Consider the following 24,412-nt stretch of genomic DNA (forward strand, 5'->3'; position numbering starts at 1 on the left):
CGCGAGATTTGTGAGAGCTCTATGATCTTGGAGCCTGAATTTAGTGCACACGTGCACCTGCTTTACGCAGCCGAGGCCGGCAGCAATCTCGAGGCCTGCGAGGGTAGCTTGGTGGCGGTATGGAACGTTGCGAGGTGGAGATTGGTCGGTACGTTAACCTAGTTAGCTCAGCTCGTGGCTCGGTGGAGACAGCCAAGACTGTGGGCTTCATTCAACTCGTATCTATGACGATACAATGGTCTCTTCCAAGTCGAAACCCGTTACCGAGCAGGGGAACAAGCATAAACGAAAGTTCTCTGCACCTATGGCTAACACGACTGAAGGAAAATTTGAGAGGAAGGAAAGCTCGATGGGCTGAATTAATGCAAGATTTTGATTTTGAGATTCGTTATAGAAAAGGGTCCATGAATAGTGTTGCAGATGCGCTTAGTCGAATTAGAGAGGTGAATACTTTGTCGTTCACCGAGATTTCTACTGACTTATTTCGGTCATTGAGAGGGCTTTGCAGGACTGATAGTTATTTTGGTCCATTTTCATAGAAGATCCAGGACGGGAGCTCATTGATTGACCAAGACTCAATGACTGAGCAGTCTACCATTCAGGCTGCAGGAGGCCACTGGATGATTCGGAATGGTTTACTATTCCGTAATGACAAAATTTGTGTACCACAAATCCCGGACATTAGGTCCAAGATTCTTAAGGAGTGTCATGACGCCCCTTCTACTGGACACCTTGGGGTACACAGAACGCTATCGTTAGTGAAACGCACTTTTTATTGGCCAAAGATGAAAGGGTATGTAGAAGATTATGTTCTAAAGTGTCAAATTTGTCAGGCAAATAAAGCTGAACGCTTTAGACAGGCTGGGTTGTTGCATCCTTTGCAAATCCCATGTAATAAATGGAAAGTATTTCCATGGATTTTACTACCGGATTGCCAAGAACACATCAAGGCCACGATTCTATTTGGGTTGTGGTAGATCGCTTGACAAAAATGGCTCGATTTTTACCGACCCGGAAGACTATTACAGCTACGCAATTAGCACGGCAGTTTATCGAGCAATTGTTTAGACTATACGAGTTACCGCAGGACATAGTCAGTGATAGGGACTCAAGTTTACGAGTGATTTTTGGAAACTTGTTTTTGAGAAGTTGGAAACAACTTTGAATTTCAGTTCCTCAGATCATCCTCAATCTGATGGCCAGACTGAAAGAGTGAATCAGATTTTGGAGGATATGCTTCGAGCATATGTATCCAAAAGACAGAGTTCATGGGAGGATTATCTTCCTATGTTAGAATTTGCATATAGTAGTACTAAGCATACGAGTACAGGTTTTAGTTCTTTCATGCTTATGTATGGTTTTCAGCCTCGATCACCTGTTACAGTAGGATTCTCAGGACTTCAGCATGATGCAACATGTAATTTTTTGCAAGATATGCAAGAAATGTTACAAGTTGCGAAAGAATCTGTTAGAAGTGCTCAAGACCAAGATAGGTTTTATTCTAATAGACATCGTTCACCCAGAGAGTTCTCTGAAGGAACGATAGTGTATTTGCGAGTTCCGAAAGATTCCGAGACTTTACGGACAGGTCGATCTCCGAAATTATCCCCTAGATACTGTGGACCATTTCGTATTACACGAAGGATTGGTTCGGTTGCATATGAATTGGATTTGCCTTCTCATGTGAAAGTTCATCCTGTATTTCATGTCAATAGACTTAAGGAAGTACTGGGTGGAACAAACCAGTTAGTTACTCCTCAAGAAATCATAGATGTCAAGGACATGACATTTGTTCCGCACGAACCTGAAAAGATTCTTGGATTTCGTGAAAGAAGATTGCGTAATACGCTTATCACGGAATACAAGATCAAGTGGAAGGATTGTGTTGAGGAGGATGCTACATGGGAGACATTGACTACTCTTCATAGAGATTACCCTGGCTTTTTAGTGAGCTCAGGAGTGAGCTATTAGAGGAAGGGGAGTATGTCATGTGCACAGTGCGTATCTACCGTGTGCTACACGCACACAAGACTAGCTTCGAGGTTTGGGGAAGCTTGGAGCTAGGCAAGTTGATTGGCGAGCTGAGTTAGTAACAGGCGGGCACCCAAGTATGGACGGGCGGGCACCCAAGTGTGGACGCCCGATGACCGGCCAAGAACTTATAAAAGGGTGGCCACGGTTAGTCATTGGATATATAAAGTCTCGCGAGATTTGTGAGAGCTCTATGGTCTTGGAGCCTGGATCTAGTGCAGACGTGCACCTGCTTTACGCAACCGATGCCGGCAGCAATCTGGAGGCCGGCGAGGGTAGCTTCGTGGCGGTATAGGACATCGCGAGGTGGAGAGTGGTCGGTACGTCAACCTAGTTAGCTCAGCTCGTGGCTCTGTGGGGATAGCCAAGACTGGGGGCTTGCCCACGGCTGTCATGGTTGGGAGGTGAGTCAGGCCTGCACCCCCTTGTTGTTTATTGTTGTTTGCAGGATTCGAGTCTCGTACCAGGAACGATCACGAGGAGATCCGGTGGGGGATTTGACATAAAGCAAGCATGGGGCAGCCCATACAAGCTGCCCAGCCTCCAGAAAAGGGAGTATTTAGTACCCAGCCTCCCAGGCAGCAGGCGCCTAAGTGCCCAGCCCTGTTTCCCATGCGCATGAGTGCCAGCCATGCAGTAAAGTGATGCGCAGCATTTTATGTGAATATTTTCAGCATTTAATGCTGGAAATGCAGTCGTGGGAATAATTATTGTTGGCCGCCTGCAGTAGTACTGGCCGACTGTTGTAGTAGAGGTAGTATAAAAGGTTGAGTCCACAATCCCATTCATTCATCTCATTATCCACCAAGAGCTCAAGCATAAGAGGCTAGACAAAGCCAAGAGGGTGCCAAGCAAAGGGGTGAAGGAATTCAGGTCAAGGGCAGGGAATTCCCGGCCAAGAATTGGTCCAAATTTCTGTATTTTCTTTCAGATTCACATCATTCTAATAAAGCAAATACACCATCCGTGGTGGGGGCCCTACAGAGGATAATTGGGACCCAATACTGTGTCCTCTCCATCTCTCCCTCTCTCTCTCTCTATTTTCTGCACATCTCCTTTCTGTTGTGCGTTAATTTCCGTCGCAAAAAGAGTACTGAATTCTGAGTATTGAAGTTACTGATTCTTCTCCGAAGCTTCCGCATGTTACAGTGGTATCAGCGCCTACTTCAAGTACAAAGATTCAGCAAAGAAACCAGAATTTTTTCTCACTCGTGAAGACCTATGAGTTTCTTCAACCAATACACTTTGCTTGAGGCACTTTGCTGGGCATACAAGTCCTGCAATCTCTGCCACATTCCCCAAGCTGTCTTCTCTTCACGAATGCTGAAAAGTAAACAGTCTGACACAGACAACATGATAGTAGATCTTGCCAGCTCATCCATATCTTCCCACTCTTCAGCAGTAAGAGAAGCGGGCATTACACCCCTTTCTTTGATAGGCTTGTGCTGCTTTTTCTGGAGCAACACATTGTAGCCGGACATTGCATTTGCAGTGGGAGTGGTTTCTAGATACATGGCCAACCCTGGCAAGAAGCATTGGGAAGCAGTGAAAGGTGTCATGAGATACCTGAAGGGCACACAGGATATGTGCATTTGTTTTGGCAAACAGGATGCATTAGTGCATGGTTACACGGATTCGGATTATGCTGGTCATCCAGATAACCGGAAGTCTACTACCGGTTATGTGTTTACATTCACAGGAGGTGCTGTGTCATGGATATCCAGGATGCAGAAGTGCACTGCCTTATCTACTACAGAGGCCGAGTATATTGCAGCCACAGAGGCTTGCAAGGAGGCATTATGGCTATCTCGGTTAGTGGTTGATTTGGGCTATACAGGGGATATTCCATTGTTGCATTGTGATAGTCAGAGTGCCATCCAGTTGGCAAAGAACCCTATCTTTCATGCAAAGACGAAGCATGTGGATGTGAAGGATCACTTCATCAGAGGTGTGATAGAGAACAAGCAAATTCAGCTTGTTAAGATTCATACGGATGACAACCCGGCTGATCTGTTGACAAAGAGTTTGCCTCCGGAGCGGTTTGCTCATTGCAGACACTTGATGGGCATTGGATGAGGCCATTTTCAGCCTTGATATGGCCTTGTATATTATCATGTACATGCTGATTTTTTCTTTTCCTTTACTTAAAGGCACTTTGCCTTTAAGTAGGAGGTTGTTGGGGTAAAGGCATAATGCCCACCCTTATAGTGTGTACAAGCCCATAAGTTATAGTACATAGTACACTTAGTACTTTTAATGTACTAAGTGCACACTGTGTACTAGTGCATTATACATGTGTGATAGGGGAGTCACACACTCATATATGATGAGTTGACTTATCCCCACAACTCTCTCTCTCTCTCCCCCTTGTTCTCTCTGTGTATGTCTCCCACACAAATTAACCTAACCCTAATTCCTGTTTCTCCCGCACAGCTCGTGTGGTTGGTTTTTACACGATGGACTACCCCTTTCGGAGTGACTCCTGTCCCTCAAAAGACAGTTGGTTTTTGAGCCTCCGGACGTCTCCCACACAGATAGTGGATGGTCAGATTGCTTCCGGAAAGGAAGTGCATTTTCCTACTATGGCGAGCTTCAACGACGAGAGAGACCAAGAACCATGGGACCAGAGTGCACCAGGCAGCCCAGCTAGGGCACCAGGCTTGAGTGTTACAGATGATGCGAGCAATCGCAGAACAGACAGCCAAGTTGGATGACCAGAAGGTGCAGATCTTGGCTCTGGAAGAGCGTACCCGTTCTCCAGCCTCGCGTTTTCCATCTCCTCCTCCCTCTCCTTCCGTATCCCAGATTCCAGATCCTCGTCACAGGGACCCTCTCGCGGGGTCACAACCGCAACCAAGCTCTTTGCTTGAGTTGCAGATGCGTGCATTGGAGATCCGACAACGAGAAGACGAAGCCATGCGACGAGTAGAACACGAGCGTTACCTCAGAGCATTGGATGCCAGATTGACACCGGCGGCGCCCTCGAATCATTTTCTCGAGAAAATGAACTTTAGTAAGTATAATGGTAAACTCGATCCCACAACTCTCTATTCATGGTTACAAGCTTACTTTGCCGCAGTTAGGAAAACAGATATTGACAGAGTGATCTTAGCCAGTTGGTACTTGGAAGGTGAGGCCATTCCTTGGTGGACTCAGTGGGCTCGTGCCCACACCAGAGTAGGTATGGCAGCTTATGTGTGGGACGAGTTTGTCCACGACCTTAAGCAACAGTTTCTACCGCCCAGTGACCTTGAGCGACTCGAAGACGAGTTCAAGGGAGCGCGTCAAAACACGCAACCAGTCCTTCAGTTTGCCAATAGAATTTTGACTTTATGTCTGCAATTAGGCTTATCGAATACGAACAAGAAAGGACAGTTTTTGTATGGCCTGGACACGCAAATCCAATGGGAGGTGCGTATGTTTAGGCCAGCCACCTTTGAAGACGCACTCTCGCTTGCGCAGAGTGCAGAAATGAAACATAATGGTGGCAAGCCCAAAACTTCCCAGCCGGCTTCTCCTAGGGCTACCGCATCGGGGAGCAAAAGCCAGAACCAGACGCGGTCTTCCCCAGGATAGAGCCCGGGAGCCTCTGGCTCCAAGAACTCGAACAATGCGTCTAAGCTTACTCCAAACCAGAAAGCGGAGGCCAGCAAGACAAGTGGCAAGTTGAGTGCTGAGGAGCTTTCTCAGTACAAGGAGGGGGGTAGATGTTTCTTTTGTCATACAAAAGGACATACTTCTCGGGACTGTCCGAAGAAGCCTCCAAAGCCCACCGCCGCCGCCTCCACAGCTTCCGTGGTGAGCTCAGCTCCCACGGAGACCCCAACGGCTACCCCTAGTTCTTCAAACCCCGGTGCTTCAGTTGGAGCAATTATTAGCCGGGAGCTCGAAGATTAGCAGTAGGACGCCCATGACCAGGAGTATGAGCGCAACGAATTGCTCAAGTCCTTTGGCTACATAAGTGGCCAGAGAATCAATTTTTTTGATAGCAGCAGCACGGAGGATGTGGTCACGGAACAGGCCACTAGGCGTGCCCGTTTCGATCTGACTTCGGTTGACAAACAAGTTGAGGGTTTTAGCACAGGCATGACAACGAGCTTCAAGCATGAAGCTCTAGGTGCTAAGTTAGTTATTCAGGGCATAGAGTTTGTGCAAGATTTTATGGCTGCCCCTCTTGTAGGTGCAGACATAATTTTGGGTATTCAGTGGTTTCACAAGTTTCTTCCTGATGTCAAGTGGGACAAGCACACGTTCCAGATCAATCGGAATGTGTCAAACACCCCGGTGACCATTAAGTGTGAGCCAGGAATTCCGAACTTTTTGCTCATAAGCCACTTGCAAGCTAAGCGAGCAGCCAGGAAAGGCGCACAGTGTGCGATGATTTACATCCAAACAACTAAGACGGTGGCCAGTGCTTCCGAGAAGTACTCGGTTCTCCATGAAAAGTTCCAAAAGATTTTTCTTCGGGACCGCCTCCCTCCCCAGCTCCCCCCCGTCCAGACCGGAGGACCACAAGATTGACCTCCTCCCAGGCTCAGAACCCTCCAGCAAGTTTCCGTATCACCTTTCCAAGGCAATGAAATCGGAGTTGGACCGCCAACTCCAAGAATTGTTGCAATCTGGCTTCATCCGCCCCAGCGTGTCGCCATTTGCGGCACCGATCTTATTTGTCAAGAAGAAAGATGGGTGTTCCCGTTTGTGTGTCGATTATCGTGCACTCAACAAGCTGACTATCAAGAGCAGAATCTTGATGCCTCGAATTGACTATATTCTTGAGAGGCTGAATGGAGCAAAGGTATTCTCGAAACTGAATTTAAAGAGTGGGAACCACCAGGTGCGGATTGTGGAGGGGGACATCCCCAAGACAGCCTTCCGTACGGAACGGGTCCACTATGAATTTGTGGTCATGCCATTTGGCTTGACGAACGCCCCAGCTACATTTAACCGCATGATGATGCGTGTTTTCCGGGATTTGATTGGAAAGTGTGTGTTCATATTTTTGGACGACATACTGGTATTTTCAGCTACGGTTGAGCAACATGACGTTGATGTGGAGAAAGTCCTTAAGTTGCTAAAAAGCAACGAGCTCTACGTCAATGAAAAGATATCAGAATTTTATCTGTTCCAGGTGCATTACTTGGGATATATAATTAGTGCTGAAGGCATTCGACTTGATCCGGCTAAAGTGGCCGAGATCGTCAACTGGAAAGTACCTCAGACAGCCTATAACATTAGATCCTTTGTGGGTATATGCCAGGCATACTCCACCCACATCGACAAGTTTTCTGACCTCTCGACAGATCTCACCGATCTGCTAAAGGGAGTGAAGACAAGAAGGCAAAAGATTCGAATGACTCCACGAGCGTTGGAGGCATTCCAGACATAGTAGCAGGGAAACGCCGTTTCCACCCCTTGGGAACGGTGGAACGCGTTCCCCCAAGGCTGAGATGCCTAAACCGGGTGGAACGTGCATGGGGGAATGATTTGGCATGGGAACAGCTAGAGGAACGTGGGGGAACGGTTTCATGGAACGTTTGGCTACCATTCCCCCTTTGGGGAACGTTTTTATGTTTGGCCAAGAAAAAAAAAAAGAGAAAGTGTACCTGTTGTTGCGAGCCGCCTGTGGATATCCTTGAAAGACGTACCCTATTGTCACCTGCCCGCATACTTCCTAGGCCCGTGCGGCGTGCGTACTTGACAGCTCTGAGTCACGAGTGGGCTCCTCTCTCAAGTCTCTTTAGACTTCGACTCCTACTTTCCAAGGCAAGGCAGCAAGGCTACTTACTTTTCCCTCTCTCTTTCTCTCTCGTTCCCCCTCGTTCTCGTTCCCCTTGTGGCCCGTTCCCGTTCCCCTGATGGGGCTTTCGTTCCGTTCCCGTTCCCGTTCAGTTGCTACTATGATTCCAGAACCTCAAGGTGGCTTTGTCAGAAGCGCCTTGTTTAGCACTTGCCTCGTGGGACGACCCATTTCAGGTGATCATCGATGCGAGTAACATCGCAATTGGAGGTGTATTGCAACAGAATGGTCATCCAATAGCTTACATGTCTCGTAAGTTACTGTCCGCCGAGAAGAACTACTCAGTCTATGATCGTGAACTCCTAGCAGTTATATAGGCCTTGAAACATTGGAAACATTTTCTGTATGGCCGTGACTTCGAGGTTCGCACTGACCATCAAGCATTACGCTGGATTCGGACAATGCCAAGTGCACAGTGGAGTGATCGACAACACCGCTGGAGTGGTGGTATGATTGAGTACCTTCCATGAAAGGCAATCCAGTGGCCGACGCTTTGAGCATGAAGGGACAAGTGTCTACGATTCAGACCACTAGACTTAATCTTGTTGATACAGGACGAGAGGACATGAAGCACACGTACGCGGATTCCGAGGAATTCGATACACAGTGGAAACAGGCATTGGATGCCACAGGACCATGCCACTTTCTAATACACGATGGTTGGCTTTTTTACAAAGGCCGACTGTGTGTCATGAAGTCGTTCAGGACAGCTCTTCTCCATGATGCCCATGACGCCGTTACAGGTCGTCATAGGGACATGAATTCGACTCTGGAGAAATTGGAACGGCAATACTATTGGCCAAAGATGAGGCATGATGTGTTTACATATGTACAACGCTGTGACATTTGTCAAAAGGTGAAAGCTCCTCGTGGAAAGAAGATAGGGTTGTTACAACCCTTGCCAATTCCGGAGGATCCTTTCCAAGACATTTCCATGGACTTTGTCACGAATCTGCCTCCCAGTCCGAGTAAGCGTAATACGCAATGCTTAACTATTGTTGATAGATTTAGCAAATTTGTTATGCTTATTTCTTGCAGGGCCAATGTGACCGCCGAGGCTGTTGCCCAGTTGTTCATTCGGCATAGGTACCCGATTGGTGAGATTCCTAGGACCTAGTGTCAGACCGAGATGCCAAGTTTACTAGTCATTTTTGGAGGGCATTGTTTGATAATTTTGGTACTAAGTTGAATTTTTCCAGTGCATTCCATCCACAGACGGACGGCCAGACATAGATATACAACCAGTTGGCCTTTGATGTGCTGAAGTGTTATGTCCACGATCAGCAAGGTAAGTGGGAATCATATTTGCCTTTGGTTCAAGCTGTTTTGAATGATTCTTTTTCTTCAGCTATTGGCAAGACTCCATATGAGGCAACATTTGGAAGACCTTTCCAGTCATTGTTGACCAAGACCTTGTCTTCGGTACCTAAAGCGAACAGAGAGTCCTAAAGAACATCAAGATTACTCACTATCTGCATCAACCAAAATAGCTCGCAACAAGTATCCAAAAAAGCACGGTACTCAACCTCAGTGGAAGAAAGAGAAACTATAGTCTAGATCTCCAAGAAATGAGGCCAAAACCTAAAGTGAGGCAATAACTAGAAGTGGAATATTTGGTATCCTGATCACCTGGTCAATTAGCATCAAAGTATCCAACAAGCTCAATGCCTCCTTTGAAAGAAAGACCCTAGTCCAAGGTACCAAAAAAGTTTTGAAGAACCCTGACAGCGGCCTGCCAATGAGAATGTTGAGGAGTCGAGAAGAACTGACTTAGAATACGGACACTGTAAGAAATGTCAGGCCAGTGAGGATGAGTTGAGAGAGCAAGAACTGTCCGGATAGTGGTGTATCTGACTATAGTTGTGAAATGTGAGGTCTATGACCGTCGTAAACACAACCTTAGTCTAACTAAACTGCACTTAATGATGTTTAAGAGATAGACAAATATGTGTCAAGGCAATGCAATGCAGCTATATTAGATGAATGGGTTACAATGAGATCTGAATAGATCTATGATGCTGAATATGCTGCCTATATGCTGAATATACTGATATGCTGAATGAACTGCTGTCCCACTGTCTTTCCCTTGTCTCCTGGGAAGGAAACGCTTAAGGGATGGCTTTGGGACTGATGCAATGCTGATGTGATGCTGAAAACGCAGATGTTCTCCTGTTACCTGGGAAGGAAACGCTGAGGAGATAGATGCGATTGGCTGAATCTGTTGTTTACTGATGTAGGTGCTGAACTGAATGCTTTGCTGGACTGAATGCGTTGAGGGCTGAAACGCTGCAGTCAGATGTTATGATGGACTGAAATGCTGAGGTCTCTATTTATATGGGGAACAGGTGCTGGTCGGCCAGCTTGGCTGCAGTCAGCCAGATGCACATGCCCACGACTGCCATATAATGCCATAAAAGGCTGGTCGGCTGACTTAAATGCTGTCGGCTGGTTTATACATGCTGTCGGCTGCCTCCACAAGCCCCCAAATGCTTGTCTAGATGGCTAATGTGATGCTACAATGCTGAATCCAACCCATACCATGTGGTACATGCTGAAAACATTCATTTAAATGCCCATAAAATGCCTGATAAATCCTGATGATGTTTATGATGCTAAAATGATGCCATGTCACTGTACACTTGAATGGTGTGCACGTGACAATAGTAGCAAAAGTTTCCTCGCAGTCAATACCCTCAATCTGAGAATACCCCTTTGCAACCAATCTAGCTTTGTGTTTGTCCAAAGAACCATCGGCATGAAACTTGGTTTTAAAGACTCACTTGACCCTGATGACCTGCCTATGCAAAGGCCAATCCACAAGCTCCCATGTACCATTCCTTTCAATGGAATCAATCTTGGTCTCCATGGCTGTCCGCCACTCAAGAAGAGTAAGTAGTAGTAGGCTATATGATAAAGTTGTTGTAATCTCCATGTCCGTGTCAAAGGTGTTGTTACTGAGGAGTCAGCAAGCTGATAACGATCAATATTTGAGAGATGAGTCACAAACAATGGCTTCTAGCCATCACTGGGGACAATCCTCCGTCATACAGACATAGAAGGAGGAGGAGAACCTGGGGGCGGAGAAACTTGGGATGGAGAAGCTGACGGAGGTGGGGATGCCAGGGAAGAAGAGGAAGAAGCAGAAGGATGAGAAAACTCTATGATAAGGTCGGGGTGAGATTGGGAATCATCGGACGAGGATTCAACAAAGCGAACATCACGGAAATCACTAAGAACTTTGTCTCCGGATCCCATAATCTGTAGCTTTGGATTGAGTGCTATAACCAAGGGATTTGCACTACTTGGATTTAGGATCAAATTTGGACCTACTAGAATCAGAGATATAAGCATAGGCATCAGGGCTGAAAATACTTGGATGTAAAACTAAAGGTTTCTATCGTGAAAAAGCCTCATCTAGTGTCATATTAGCAACCGCCTTTGTGGGAGAACAGTTGATGATGTAGACAATAGTGGTCACAGCTTCTCCTCGAAAAGAGAAAGAAAGATCGGAAGAAGAAAGCATGGTACATGCCATCCTCGGAACAATCTTGTTTTTACGTTCAACCACACCATTCTATTGTGGAATGCCAAGTGTGGAGAAATGACGGCCAATACCTTTCTATGAACAAAAGTTGTGGAACGCTTTGGAGATGAATTCTCCTACATTGTCCAAACTAACTTGTTGAACCTTCCTTGTGGTCACATTCTTGACCAGAGCCACCCGCTCTTAAAAACAAAAGAGAGCCCAAGATTTTTTGGCCAAGAGATACACCCAAAACCTTCTTGGGCTCTGTGTTGGATGCCGACGCTTGGGCTCCCTTGTGCGGCCTCTCTCTAGCCTCTTTGGTCCTCGTTGGCCACTATCATGACCACTTACAATAGGCAATTCTAGTCCCTAGACCTTTTCTTGAGCCACGCACAACTCTCCATTTTTTTCACCATGTGCTCCACCTTGGAGCCACCAATCTCCAAACATGTCATTTTTGTGCACCGGTTCACCCATCTATGAAGCCACCCTTTAACTACATGGGTCTTGTGATTGTATAGTCACGGCCCTAGTGTAGTGTAAGCATCTCTTGTTCCCTTGTTATGCTCTTGTTCATGTTTATCTTGAATGAACCAACTACACGTTGACAAAGAATTCATCAGAAGGCTTTTACTCATTCTTACCTCAATATGCTTGCTTGAGCATAATACGATTCGTCTAATGACTAAGAAACATCAGATATGTCTAGTGTGAACACGACTTTCTTTTCTGATAGAGAGGGCTAAGAAACCACATTCTTGGGCCAGGAAGCAGCCATGGCTTGGAACTATGGATAGTAGACGTTGATGCATTTACAAAAAGCGTATATAGCAGACATCAATGCATCAAAAAAAGAGTAGACATTAAAAAAAAAGAGAGTGTATATAATGGACATCAATGCATTGCTTTCCAATGAGAGGATTACAAGGACAGATAACATAAAAAGTCAAACCATAACAGGAACAAGCCAACCAGAGACCACAAGTTCTTACTGTTAGGATTACAGATACAGCACAATTAGGGAATAACAAGTTCTCGCAGTTAGGCGCGCACACACACACACACAGCACTTAGAAGCCTTACTCTTAGGCTGGATCTTACTGTTAGGGCACGCACAGACACACACACACACACACACACACACACACAGATGCAGACCTTAGCCTCGGTCTGCGCTGCCCGCTGCCGAACGAAGAAGCGATGTTGCCTGGCCGGTACTGCTGTGGAGGCGAGCCTGATTCTGCAGGAGGACAAGGACAGGCGCACGCCATAGCTCCGCGTGGACGCCAGTCTTGGGAGGCTTTGCGTGAAGAAAGATCTTGTGGAGATAGATGAGGAGGAGGAGGCCGCCATAGCCATGGCCACAGTAGCTGAAAGAAGATGCAGAGAACAAGATACGAGCCCTTGCAGAACGGCTCTCGCAGCGCGCCCTTAACCAAAAAAGGTCTGGACTCTGCAATGGAGTGGACAGAAGTGATGAGGAAATCTCTGGAACTTTCATTTCATCCTAGCTCCATTTTGCATTTCACCCTAATCCTAGTTTTGCCAATTAATTAAAGAGCGTTTTTTAGTAAAAGGAAGACTTAGAGTGATATTCCAATCGGCATGCGCCACCATGTGTTGATATTCTCAACTAAAGCCACTAATCTTTAAGAGACACAAAACTACAGCCTCTATAGATTTTCTTTTTTTTGGAACAATAGTTATATATATATATATATATAATTCCAAAAACAACTTTACACCTTTACATTGAGTCCCAGCTCCAAGTTCATCCAGAGACTCTACATCTCCACGTTAAGTAAGCTACATATTAATGCTAAGATTTACTCTTGCATAGTGGGTTGTGTAGGTAGAGTCCCCATTGCAATCAAATAGATAAAGAAAGTGTGATTTAATAATGCAAATAATTAAATAAAGACAGAAAACTTAGCTCTTGAATCATTGAACTTGTTGTCAAATGGTTGGTCATGACACTGTTCTCCAAGAGTTGCTGATATTTCTTTGATGCCAAATATTTTATTGCAAGATGCATCTATCGGAAAAAGAGGCTTGAAATCTTTTTCTGTATAATTTTTTTAAATACACTCTCAGCAACTTGGAAATCTAAATTTTCTGAATTTTCCCTTCGTACAAAGCCCCTTCTTCTTCTTTGAAACTTTCTAAATTTTCCCCTTGTGCAGAGCCCCTTCTTCTTCATTGAGACCTTTGAATGCTTCTTCTTTGAGACCTTTGAATGCTTTGAAGAAGCTTATATAAGCTTATATTATAAGGCTTTGCTCTCTTTCTCCTTTTTTATTTGTAAGGTTTTAAATAAAGCTTTTAACAAAGCTTACAAAGCCTTAAAATAAGAGAAAACGGCACCTTCTTTCCAGCAAGAAACCGTGTGCAACAGAGAGAAGAGGGAATTCAATGATTCCACCCGCCACCCGCTGGCCACCAATTGGAGAGAAGGGAGAGAAGAAAAATCACCTACTACATCGCTGTGGAGAAGAAGAGTGAAGGAAAAATGTTTGAAGCTTCTTCTTTTTAATTTCAAAAAAGAAAATAGAAGCCTGCAAAAGTAGTCTCTCCACCACAAATTGATTTATGGAAGATTATACACCATCCATTATAGGTTTCCTATCATTGCATTGGTTTAGCAATTGGATTATGGTACTCAAACCTCCTTCAAGAGTTGATTCAATCCATGTGAGGATATGAATTCGGAAAAACCATTTTTCAAGAGAAGTGGTTTTATGGTTTTCTACTGTAAGATCCCTGTCCCCACCGCGTAACAATTTCAGGGGTGCTAGCAGCGGAAGTAGCACTTCTTGCACGGGACAGGGTCCCACACTCGGGGCCTCGCCCACCACGGATATCCGGACAAGAGACTAATCCATCGGTTTTTCCAAAACCGAACGCGGAAAAACTTCTTTTGCCCGGAAAGCACGGGCGATTCCACCAGGATAACTTTACCCTAACGTAGTCAAAAGCCTTAACTAACTGAGTTCATCTGACCGAACCCGTAAGTCCCATAGTCAGATCAGGGAAAAAGACTGTATTGGATCATTGAGACCAATGCTTTTTTCCTCATTGAGAGGCACAACCGTTGATTCTTTTCCATAGAACAATTTTTGTCCGGGATTTACTTCATCTATCAAACTAAACAGAAATTGAGTCTCGATTTACGGATCCATCAGTCCAGCCTAACCCCATCCAGTCCCATGGGTTAGCCAACCGCCCAACCACTGTAGTGATGGGATCCAATTAGGAATTTGGTTAGGTTTTGTCCCGGGTACCAGGGAAAAGAGTTCCCAGGCCCCCTAGCCGGATTTTCAAGCAAATTTAACTCCAGTCACACCACTTACACACCCAATATGAAATTGCCTTTTTCCTAGATTCAAATGTATTTAATTCAGTCATTTAATGAAATCATAGTGTTACTGATCATAAACTTCCAAGTATCCGGTTGAATCTTAATTTCCAATCATTCCTTTATCGGAGTATCTATGGCATCATTGGCAACCAGAACGCTCACCACCCGTTCACTCAGGGGCCTTTCTATAGTTCCTAGCTCATAGTACCTGGCAAATAATCACTTATAAAAATCAAGATGGAATCCTCGTTGAAGATCAGCAAGATCAAACAACAGATCCATATAAGAGAGCTATGGACTCATGAGTTGAGGACCAGCAAGGTCAATCAACTAGATCCATACTCGTTTTCAGAAAACAACTCTTACTCCTTGTTCCAATATCCTCCACGACGCACGTGTGGGTATCTTCGACGACCCAGAGCCCGAGCACCGTATGGTCAGCACCCTCTAGGATCCTTTGTAGGTCACCTAGTGCTTCACTCTCATAGGCCGCTTCCTTGGTCCCTCATCCACCGTACCGGAAGCTCACCATTTAAATCGAACCGAGGTTGGTCAAGACCTCGGCCGACCTTACTACGAGACGTCCTCCGTTGACTCTCCGTCTAGTAGTTGCAACTTTATCAGTTAGGTCTCCACGACCTTAATCACAAGACGGTCAAAATGCTTCCCCAGCATTCTTGACATAAAACAGTCATTTACTCCACATTTCCACATCCACATCCACATCCATACATCCATTTCCACATTCCATATTCATACATCCATATCCACATTCACATATCCATATCCACATCCATATCCATACATCCATTTCCACATCCACATCCACATGCATACGTCCATTTCCACATCCACATTCACATTCCATATCTACATCTATACATCCATATTCATACCCACATCCATACATCCACATCCACATTCACATCCATACATCCATATCCACATTCCACATTCATACATCCACATCCACATTCACATTCATACATCCATTTTCACATCCTCATTCATATATCCACATCCACATACATACTTCCATACATCCACATCCATGCATCCATACATCCACATCCACATCCACATCCACATCCACATCCATACATCCATACATCCATTTTCACATCCACATTCATACATCCATTTTCACATCCTCATTCATACATCCACATCCACATACATACATCCATACATCCACATCTACGTCCATACATCCATTTTCACATCCACATTCATACTTTTACATCCACATACATACATCCACATTTGCATCTACATCCATACATCCACATCCACATCCACATTCACATCCATACATCCATATCCACATTCCACATTCATACATTCATATCCACATTCACATTCATACATCCACATCCACATCTACATTCATACATCCACATCCACATCCACATTCACATTCACATCCATACATCCATATCCACATTCCACATTCATACATCCATATCCACATTCACATTCATACATCCACATCCACATCTACATTCATACATCCACATCCACATCCACATTCACATCCATACATCCATTTCCACATTCCACATTCATACATCCACATCCACATCTACATTCATACATCCACATCCACATCTACATTCACATCCATACATCCATATCCACATTCCATATCTACATCCATACATCCTCATCCATACCCACATCCATTTACATCTATCTGATTTCTATCACATCTTATCACATCTATTTATAGAATGTAGGAGAATTCTAATTTTTTGATATAAAGATTCTTAATTAGGCATAAAGACAACTTTAGTAGGAATAACACTTTTATAAAAATCCTTTTATGCATCTATTTAGGCATAAGTTTAATTTAAGGAAAATAACACTTTTGAATTAAAAATAAACCTTTTATGCATTTTACTATGCATAAATTCCATTTTAATGAGAATAACACTTTCAAAATAAAAATAAATTTTTTATGCATCTTACTATGCATAAATTCCATTTTAATGAGAATAACACTTTCAAAATAAATTCCATTTTAATGAGAACAACACTTTCAAAATAAAAATAAATCTTTTATGCATCTTACTATGCATAAATTCCATTTTAATGAGAATAACACTTTCAAAATAAAAATAAATCTTTTATGCATCTAGCTATGCATAAATTTAATTTCAATTAAAAATAAAATTTGTTATGCATCTTTCTATGCATAAAATCAAAATTGATAAGAATAACTCTTTTGGGATAAAAATAAAATTCTTTATGCATCTTTCTATGCATAAAATCAAAATTGATGAGAATAACTCTTTTGAATTAAAAATAAAATTCTTTATGCATCTTTCTATGCATAAAATCAAAATTGATGAGAATAACTCTTTTGAATTAAAAATAAAATTCTTTATGCATCTTTCTATGCATAAAATCAAAATTGATGAGAATAACTCTTTTGAATTAAAAATAAAATTCTTTATGCATCTTTCTATGCATAAAATCAAAATTGATGAGAATAACTCTTTTGAAATAAAAATAAAATTCTTTATGCATCTATTTATGCATAAAATCAAAATTGATGAGAATAACTCTTTTGCATTAAAACTAAAATTCTTTATGCATCTATTTATGCATAAAATCAAAATGGATGAGAATAACACTTTTGGATTAAAATAAATTCTTTATGCATCTTTCCATGCATAAATCCAATTTAGTAGGAATTACACTTTTAGAATAAAAGAATTTCTCTTATGCATTTAATTTATGCATTAAATCCATGAAAATCACACTTTGAATATAAAAAAATAAGCTTCATTGGGAGAGGTAATCCCTCAACCAGTGATAGATCCATGCATGGAAAAGATCATGCTAACAAACAATCAGAACCAACATAATCAAAAGGAAATCAAACACAGCAAGATCGCCAAAGTGTTGGTGGAAGCCAACGTACACAATTACTCATGTTAATGTATTACAAATATAGAACATCAAAAGATAACAGTACAAACAAGTAAATAAAAGATAGGTAATCGGTAAACCATCAGTGACTATGTATATTATTGCTACTCTGAATGAATGAATGAGTGAATACATAAGCATTGCGCTTTGTGCCTTAAGATGCTAATACCGGTGTGGTACAAAGAGTCATATACATTCAGTTTGTTGGTTAGATTCTCATAGCTATTCAGTGGATAAGTGTTCAATGAGTAAGGATAAAGCTATGGGTTAACACAAAGACCCAATTTTCAATGTGTTGTGGCCTTAGAGATCCCCTTGAAAATTGGACCTTTGGCATGCACATTACAACCAAATGTGATCCACCGGCCCCACCCTAGATGGAAAAGCTGGGCAGTGGTTTCAATCACTGAAGGTAGAGGATAAAGCCAGTTTTGAAGCCTCAAAAGAGGCTTTCAAGGTGGGATAATCACGGCAAGGAACCCGATGGAGCCCAATACAATTGCACAACATAAAAGAGAAGGATGGAGAATCCATCCGGGACTATATCAACCGGGTGAGATACCTCCATTCTCGCTTAACAGAGACAAGTTCTTGGATAAAAGGTTGATTGGGAGGTTCCTCGAGGGCCTTGAAGATGTACCCTTGCACAATTCCTTATACGCTCTAGTCCACGCATCCTTTGAGCAATGCTACAAGAGTGCTATTGACTTTGAGGATAATTTCAAGGGAACTCGTTCCCTGAGAACTACATGAGGGCACATCCGAGGCATCCTTCAAAACTACCAGCACAAGATCCGAAGGGAAAGGGAAAGATTCCTCTTCAAGACAATAGGTGGAACAATTTTGGCAGCAGCCTTGATGCAGCAAATGACCCAACATTAAAAAACAGGCCAAGGTCATGATCGAGTTGAGGCCAACCCCATCTTTACCTAAAGAGGGAGTTACTATAGTGCCCAATTTGTCAAGCCAACTATACTAGCATGGAGCGTCCACATTTGAGACCTCGACCCACTCTCTACTGTGCGTATTGCCAAAGGTGGGGCAATCATGAGACCACCAATTTCTACCACCAAAGAGTTTCTCAAGCACGAGCCCTACCCCAAGGCTTGCTCGAAAATCGTAGACAACCGTTGGCTTTGCCAACCACTAGCACTACATGATGCACCTTAACCAGGCCATGAAGTGGCTCAGAGAGTAATTCTTAGGGTACCCAAAGTTCCCTTACCACCCCCCGAACTACCACCACAACCCCACTACCTTGAATCACCCCCGTTTGTTAACCTTGACAGAGATCTTTAAAGAGGGTGATGAGGGGGAAGCCGCTGAAGGTACCACCTTTGAGCCCTTCAAATCAAACATCCCACCCTCCCAGATCCTAAGTCACTATGTGATGGAGGTAGTAGACTAGAAGTACCCCATGTACCTAGCAACCCCAACCCCGCAGAGTAGGGACAAGACTTGAATAACTTGGCCAAACGACCACCCATGCAATGCTACCACTATGCAGGACCTTATCAAGTAGCTAAGTGCCCAGTCACAAAAGGAATGGCTAGTACTCTTGTGAGTACCTCCACCTTAGCTCCTTTAAGCATAGGGTGTGGAATAAACCATATTTACAAGGACTATCCACTAAGAATAAGCACAATGGGGAAAACACATGAAGCTAATCCTAGCACCAGAATTAATTTACTAAGTGTATGAGATGGCTTCATCCATATGGCCCCTCTGAATGTAGTTACCAAAATGCAAAGTAGAAGGGCCACAGCTCATACTGCTATAGCTGAGGCATCGACCTCGCAAAGTCAAGGACACCCAAAACATGCACGGATTCTATCCCGTAAGGAAGTCTCAGAACAAGTGCGCGTAACATGCTCACAAAAGAAAATGGCCAAGAAGTTAGGAAAAGTGGATAGCCGAGTGGTCATAAAGAACAAGCGCATGCAAACAAGGTGCTCACGAAAGAAAAAGTCCAAGAAGATAGGAAAAGGGGATAGCCGAGTGGTCATAAAGAATGGGTTTGATGATGGGACAACCACTAATGCATTGACCTCCTCATATCTGATGAGGAAAAGATGCTACCTTCAACCCCTTTTGTCAGAGGACAAATAGACCCTCACCACCTACTCCAAAAGCTCACCAAATATCCAAACATCGAAGAAAAATAAAGGCTGAAGACCGATCAGGAGCTGGTCAGGGACTATCAAACTCAATTAGAGGAGGAACGTCAAACAGCATACCTTAAAGAATTTCCTCCAACTGGGGAAACCCAGGAATATAACAGGGGTCCCCATGACCAAGCACCCTCTGAGGAGAGACCCCCGAATAGCAAAACCAATAGCTATGGATACCCCTCACTAGGGAAACCCGGTTGCAGAGTATCTCAAAAACCTGAGAGATAATCACCCAAAAGAATGGACACGGAAGTCCAGGTTTTGATACCCTACACCCCAAGAGCCTAAACATGAGCAGTGGTGATCCAGCTTAGGAAACTACATCCGTTCCTAGACACATTGCAAGTCTCTCCTCCTTCCTATCTTCTCAAATCCAAATCCCCATTGGCACCTTACTCCAAGGCAGCTTGAGTCTATGGAAGGATTCGAAGGATTGGATGGAAGGATACCTAGGAGCAGGAATGCAAGAGTCCATAGAATTAGCAAGCTCTGATGAGAATGGATTCATAGAACCACAAGGAATCACCAGTGTCCCCACTATTAGAGTCAACAAACTAGGGAAATACTTTGAAGGAGATGAACTCAATGTAGCACTACCCATAACTTTTGATGGCCTTCAAGTCACCGTGCCATCCTGGATGGAGGAGCGGGAGTGATTATTGTTACCAAACAATGTTGGGAGAAATGGGAAGCACTTGCCAAGGATGACACAGCTTTACTTGTGAAACTTGCTGATGGAACCACCACAAGGCCCATAGGCCTTTTGCGGGATCTGAAGAGAAAGATCCTCGGAACCAACTTCCAACACACCTTTATGGTGATGAACTTTGGCCAACAGCCTGTTTCCTATGATTGTATCCTAGGTTGGCCCTTCATGAGAGAAACCAAAATGGTCCACGATGGGGAAACGGATTATTTACATCCAAAAGAAAGATCAAACAATAAAGGTCAACTTGCGCACTTTGAAAGTCCATCCTATGAGTGGCTGACCTTTAGTAGAAGATTCAGTAACAATGATCCGATCCACTGCCATCCACGCGTGCCAAACATTCCATAAGATGCTCGATGAGGATGGGAGAGTGAAGAATTTGCACCCCTTCCAAAGCCAGAAGACTCTGAGAATTGGATGCATATCCTTGCTACCTTGGACATACTTCCAAGATGCATAGGTAACAGATTTGATACAGTTGACGAGCAGGAAATCCCATCCCTCTACATGCTAAGTGTTGCATGCATGCCCGACGCCACAAGTCATGAGCCTGAGAGTGGTGGTGATGGATAATCATTATAGAGAGATCATTTTTGCAAAACTTGTAAACCCAAGGGTTTTCTCAAAAAAGATGCATACGTTTTCTCGATTAAGTTAGAAGAACATTCGTTAAAATATATTGGAGCTATCGACACGCATGATTACTTCTGCCAAGTTTGGCAGAAGGAGCTCGTTCGACATTCCCATTCTGATCAATACAGTCACCTCCAAGCTGAAGGAACCCATTGATTCCCAACCAAAATCTCGAAAGCTTTGCCTTTGCGCTTGCGGAAAAAGAGGCCAAAAAACTAATGGAAGAAGAAAGCGCTAAAGTCGAGGAGACTAAACAAGTCCCCAAACACTTATGGGCCTTTAAGGTCTCGCTGATTGCTTTATACATCGTGACACAGCCAAAAGAATCCACGATGGGGAGCCAGGAACATCCTATGATGGTCTGACAAAGTTAAAGAAATTTACCTGGTAGGGCCAGCAAAGATCCAAGACCCATCTACATAGGGGAAGACCTCTCCACATAACAAGAAAAATACATGGTCACTCTTCTCATGGAATTCCAAGATTGCTTTGCATGGAAGTATACAGACATGAAGGGTGTACTCCCAAAGTAGTCAAACATACCATCCCAATGTTAGAGAGAGTGAGGCTAGTGAAGAAAAGAGCCTACCCTATGAACCCCAAACATTCCAAGATGGTCCAGGAGGAAATTGAATGACTTATAGTAGATGCTGGATTCATCTACAATATAGAGCACACAAAATGGGTTTCACCCATTTTTTTCACCCATAGTGATAGTGCCCAAAAAGAATCGTAAAGTGCGAGTGTACATGGACCTCAAAAAGGTCAGTGCCGCCACCACAGGGGTCGCTATCCACTGTCTTTTATAGAGCATGTGCTTGAGAGAGTCACGGAAAAGGAAGCCAACAACTTCCTTGACAGAGTTTCTGGTTACAATCAAGTGTTGATCGACCCAAAGGATCAACATAAAATGGCTTTTTCTACTGAGTGGGACACGTATGTGTACCGAGCCATGCCATTTGGGCTGACCAATGCCTAATGTGCATGGCCTATAAGGAATATCTTCAGAAATTCTTGGAAGTCTTCATGGATGACCTCTATGTCAACTCTTCATCGCAGAAAGCACGTTTAGAGTGTTTACAAAAAGTGTTAGAGAGATGTCAACTCTACCAAATCTCTCTCAATCCTCTCAAGTGCCAATTTTGGGTCCGACATGGAGTAATATTAGGACACATTGCCTCAAAACATGGAATCTTCCACGAACAACAGCAAGGTGTGCCTCATTCTTGAGCTGCACCGCCGGGTATTATCTGTGTTTCATCTTCATGTACGTCGACATTGATCATCCCCTCTATAGACTCCTAATAATCTTTGAATGGACAGACGAGTGCCAAAAGGTTTACGATAACCCTGAAGAAAGCCTTGGCAAGCGTTCGCATCTTGAGGCCTCCAGACTGGGAAATCATATTTCACAGTCTCATTGATGCCTCTACCTTTCCAATTGGGTGCGTAGTACTGGCTCAACCACACAAACGCAATAGGGATTTCCCTATTATATTTGCCAGTCGGGTCAACTATACAAGGCAAAATGAAACTATACCACCATAGAAAGGGAGCGATTAGCTAGGGTCTACACAGTTAAAAAGTTTCGCCATTATCTTCTGGTGGCTAAGTTCATTTTCTTTGGTGACCACCAAGCTCTCCTTTACCTTATAAATAAACATTATACCACTGGTAGAATCACCAGATGGTTGCTAATTCTGATGGAGTTTGACTTCACTATCCATGTTGTGGAAAGGCTCACAGCATGTTTTGGCCAACCATATGTCACATCCCCAATGGTGGTGAGCCACCGATGGGTGTTGATGATGACCTACCAGATGCCACCTTGTTCTAGCTATGCTTAATTTCCAAATGGGGAGAGGAAATTGCACACTTCCTCACCAATGGCCTACCCCACCGAACCACTCCTCAAGGATCATGCCGCAAGATGCCTCATTAAAAAAGTTGCCCCCTATCAGTTGATTCAGGGGAACTTTACAGCATGCAAGGAAAAGACAGAATCATGAGACACTGTGTCCAAGAAGATGAATATGTCTTCCTTCTAGAGCAAGCCCACTCCGAGAGCGTGGGTGGACAAAAAAGTTGCCCCCTATCAGTTGATTGTAGGGCAACTTTACAGGCAAGGAAAAGACAGAATCATGAGACATTGTGTTCGAGAAGATGAATATGTCTTCCTTCTAGAGCAAGCAGACATCATTGCTCAAAAAATCCTCTAAGGGTACTGTGGTGGCCCACCTTATTTAGAGATGTAGGGGAATATATCAAATGATGTGATGAATGCCAACGAGTGGCAATTCCCCAAACTAAGGATAGAATGCTCCTGAACCTAGTCGTGTACTTACAACCATTTGTTGAGAATTGGGGCATTGACTTTGTAGGACCCATTAGTCTAACGACTTGCCACACTCAGGCATGACTATTGTACAAAATGGGTCAGAGCTAAAGCCACCCACAAGGCTGATGCAAGATCCATTGCAAAATTCCTTTTTATGAGTATGTAATCACGTGTTTTGGATGATCGCTTGAGCTGGTGAGTGACAATGGCACATACTTCATTACAAAGTGATTACAATTCTTGCTACAATAATGCTTAGTCACTCACAGAAAATCCTCCCCCTACTACCGTCAAGCCAATGGCCAAGCCAAAAGCATAAATAAAACTCTATGTGCTATCCTGACCAAGACAATCAAGGCCAGCCAAAATGATTAGGAACTAAAGTTGCCATCTGCACTCTGGGTGTATCGCACGGCGTATAAAGTTGTCACACAAACGCAACACCCTTCAGTTTAACCTATGGCACTGATGCTATCATGCCTCTTGAATTTTTAGTTCTAAGCTTAAGGGTAGCTCGTGAGACACCCTCCCATAAAATAGCCCCAAGCCCATGGGATGCAAGAGAACCCCCGGCAAAGCCCTTCAATGTAGCAAAACCATCATTGCCACACCCACCTCGCCCTACACTGTGACCACCTACAAGTGGATCCCTAAGCCTCTCCTACAAGCTCAACACTTCTATGAAAGCAATCAACACATATGGGTACCACAACCGACATGCACCATTCCTACTCCCGTGATCCCGGAATCTCAAAAATTTCAAAGGTGGTCCAAGATAGCCTCCATTTTCACCACCACTACTACCACGTGGGACAAAGGGAAAGCAAAGATCCAGGAGGAAGCCACGACAATACAACCCCTATCAACTATCTTTGACAGTGATGTACCTTCAATCGTAGCGACTCCACCGTTCCT

The 24,412-nt window shown here is 43.9% G+C and overlaps 1 protein-coding gene across 1 annotated transcript in view; it reads right to left on the bottom strand.

The window, feature by feature from the left end:
- LOC147615570 (uncharacterized) overlaps positions 1-12,867 on the bottom strand; it is a 31,664-nt gene extending 18,797 nt beyond the window's left edge. Inside the window, exon 1 of the mRNA XM_086779682.1 lies at positions 12,513-12,867. Coding sequence (XP_086635808.1) covers positions 12,513-12,713 — 201 coding nt within the window. The 5' untranslated portion in view covers positions 12,714-12,867. The remainder of the gene's footprint in view (positions 1-12,512) is intronic.
- Positions 12,868-24,412: the final 11,545 nt, after the last annotated feature.

This window comes from Cibotium barometz, chromosome 40 (genome assembly GCF_041138505.1).
Source record: "Cibotium barometz isolate CiBa-2024 chromosome 40, ASM4113850v1, whole genome shotgun sequence".
In the NCBI taxonomy this organism is placed as follows: Eukaryota; Viridiplantae; Streptophyta; class Polypodiopsida; order Cyatheales; family Cibotiaceae; genus Cibotium; species Cibotium barometz.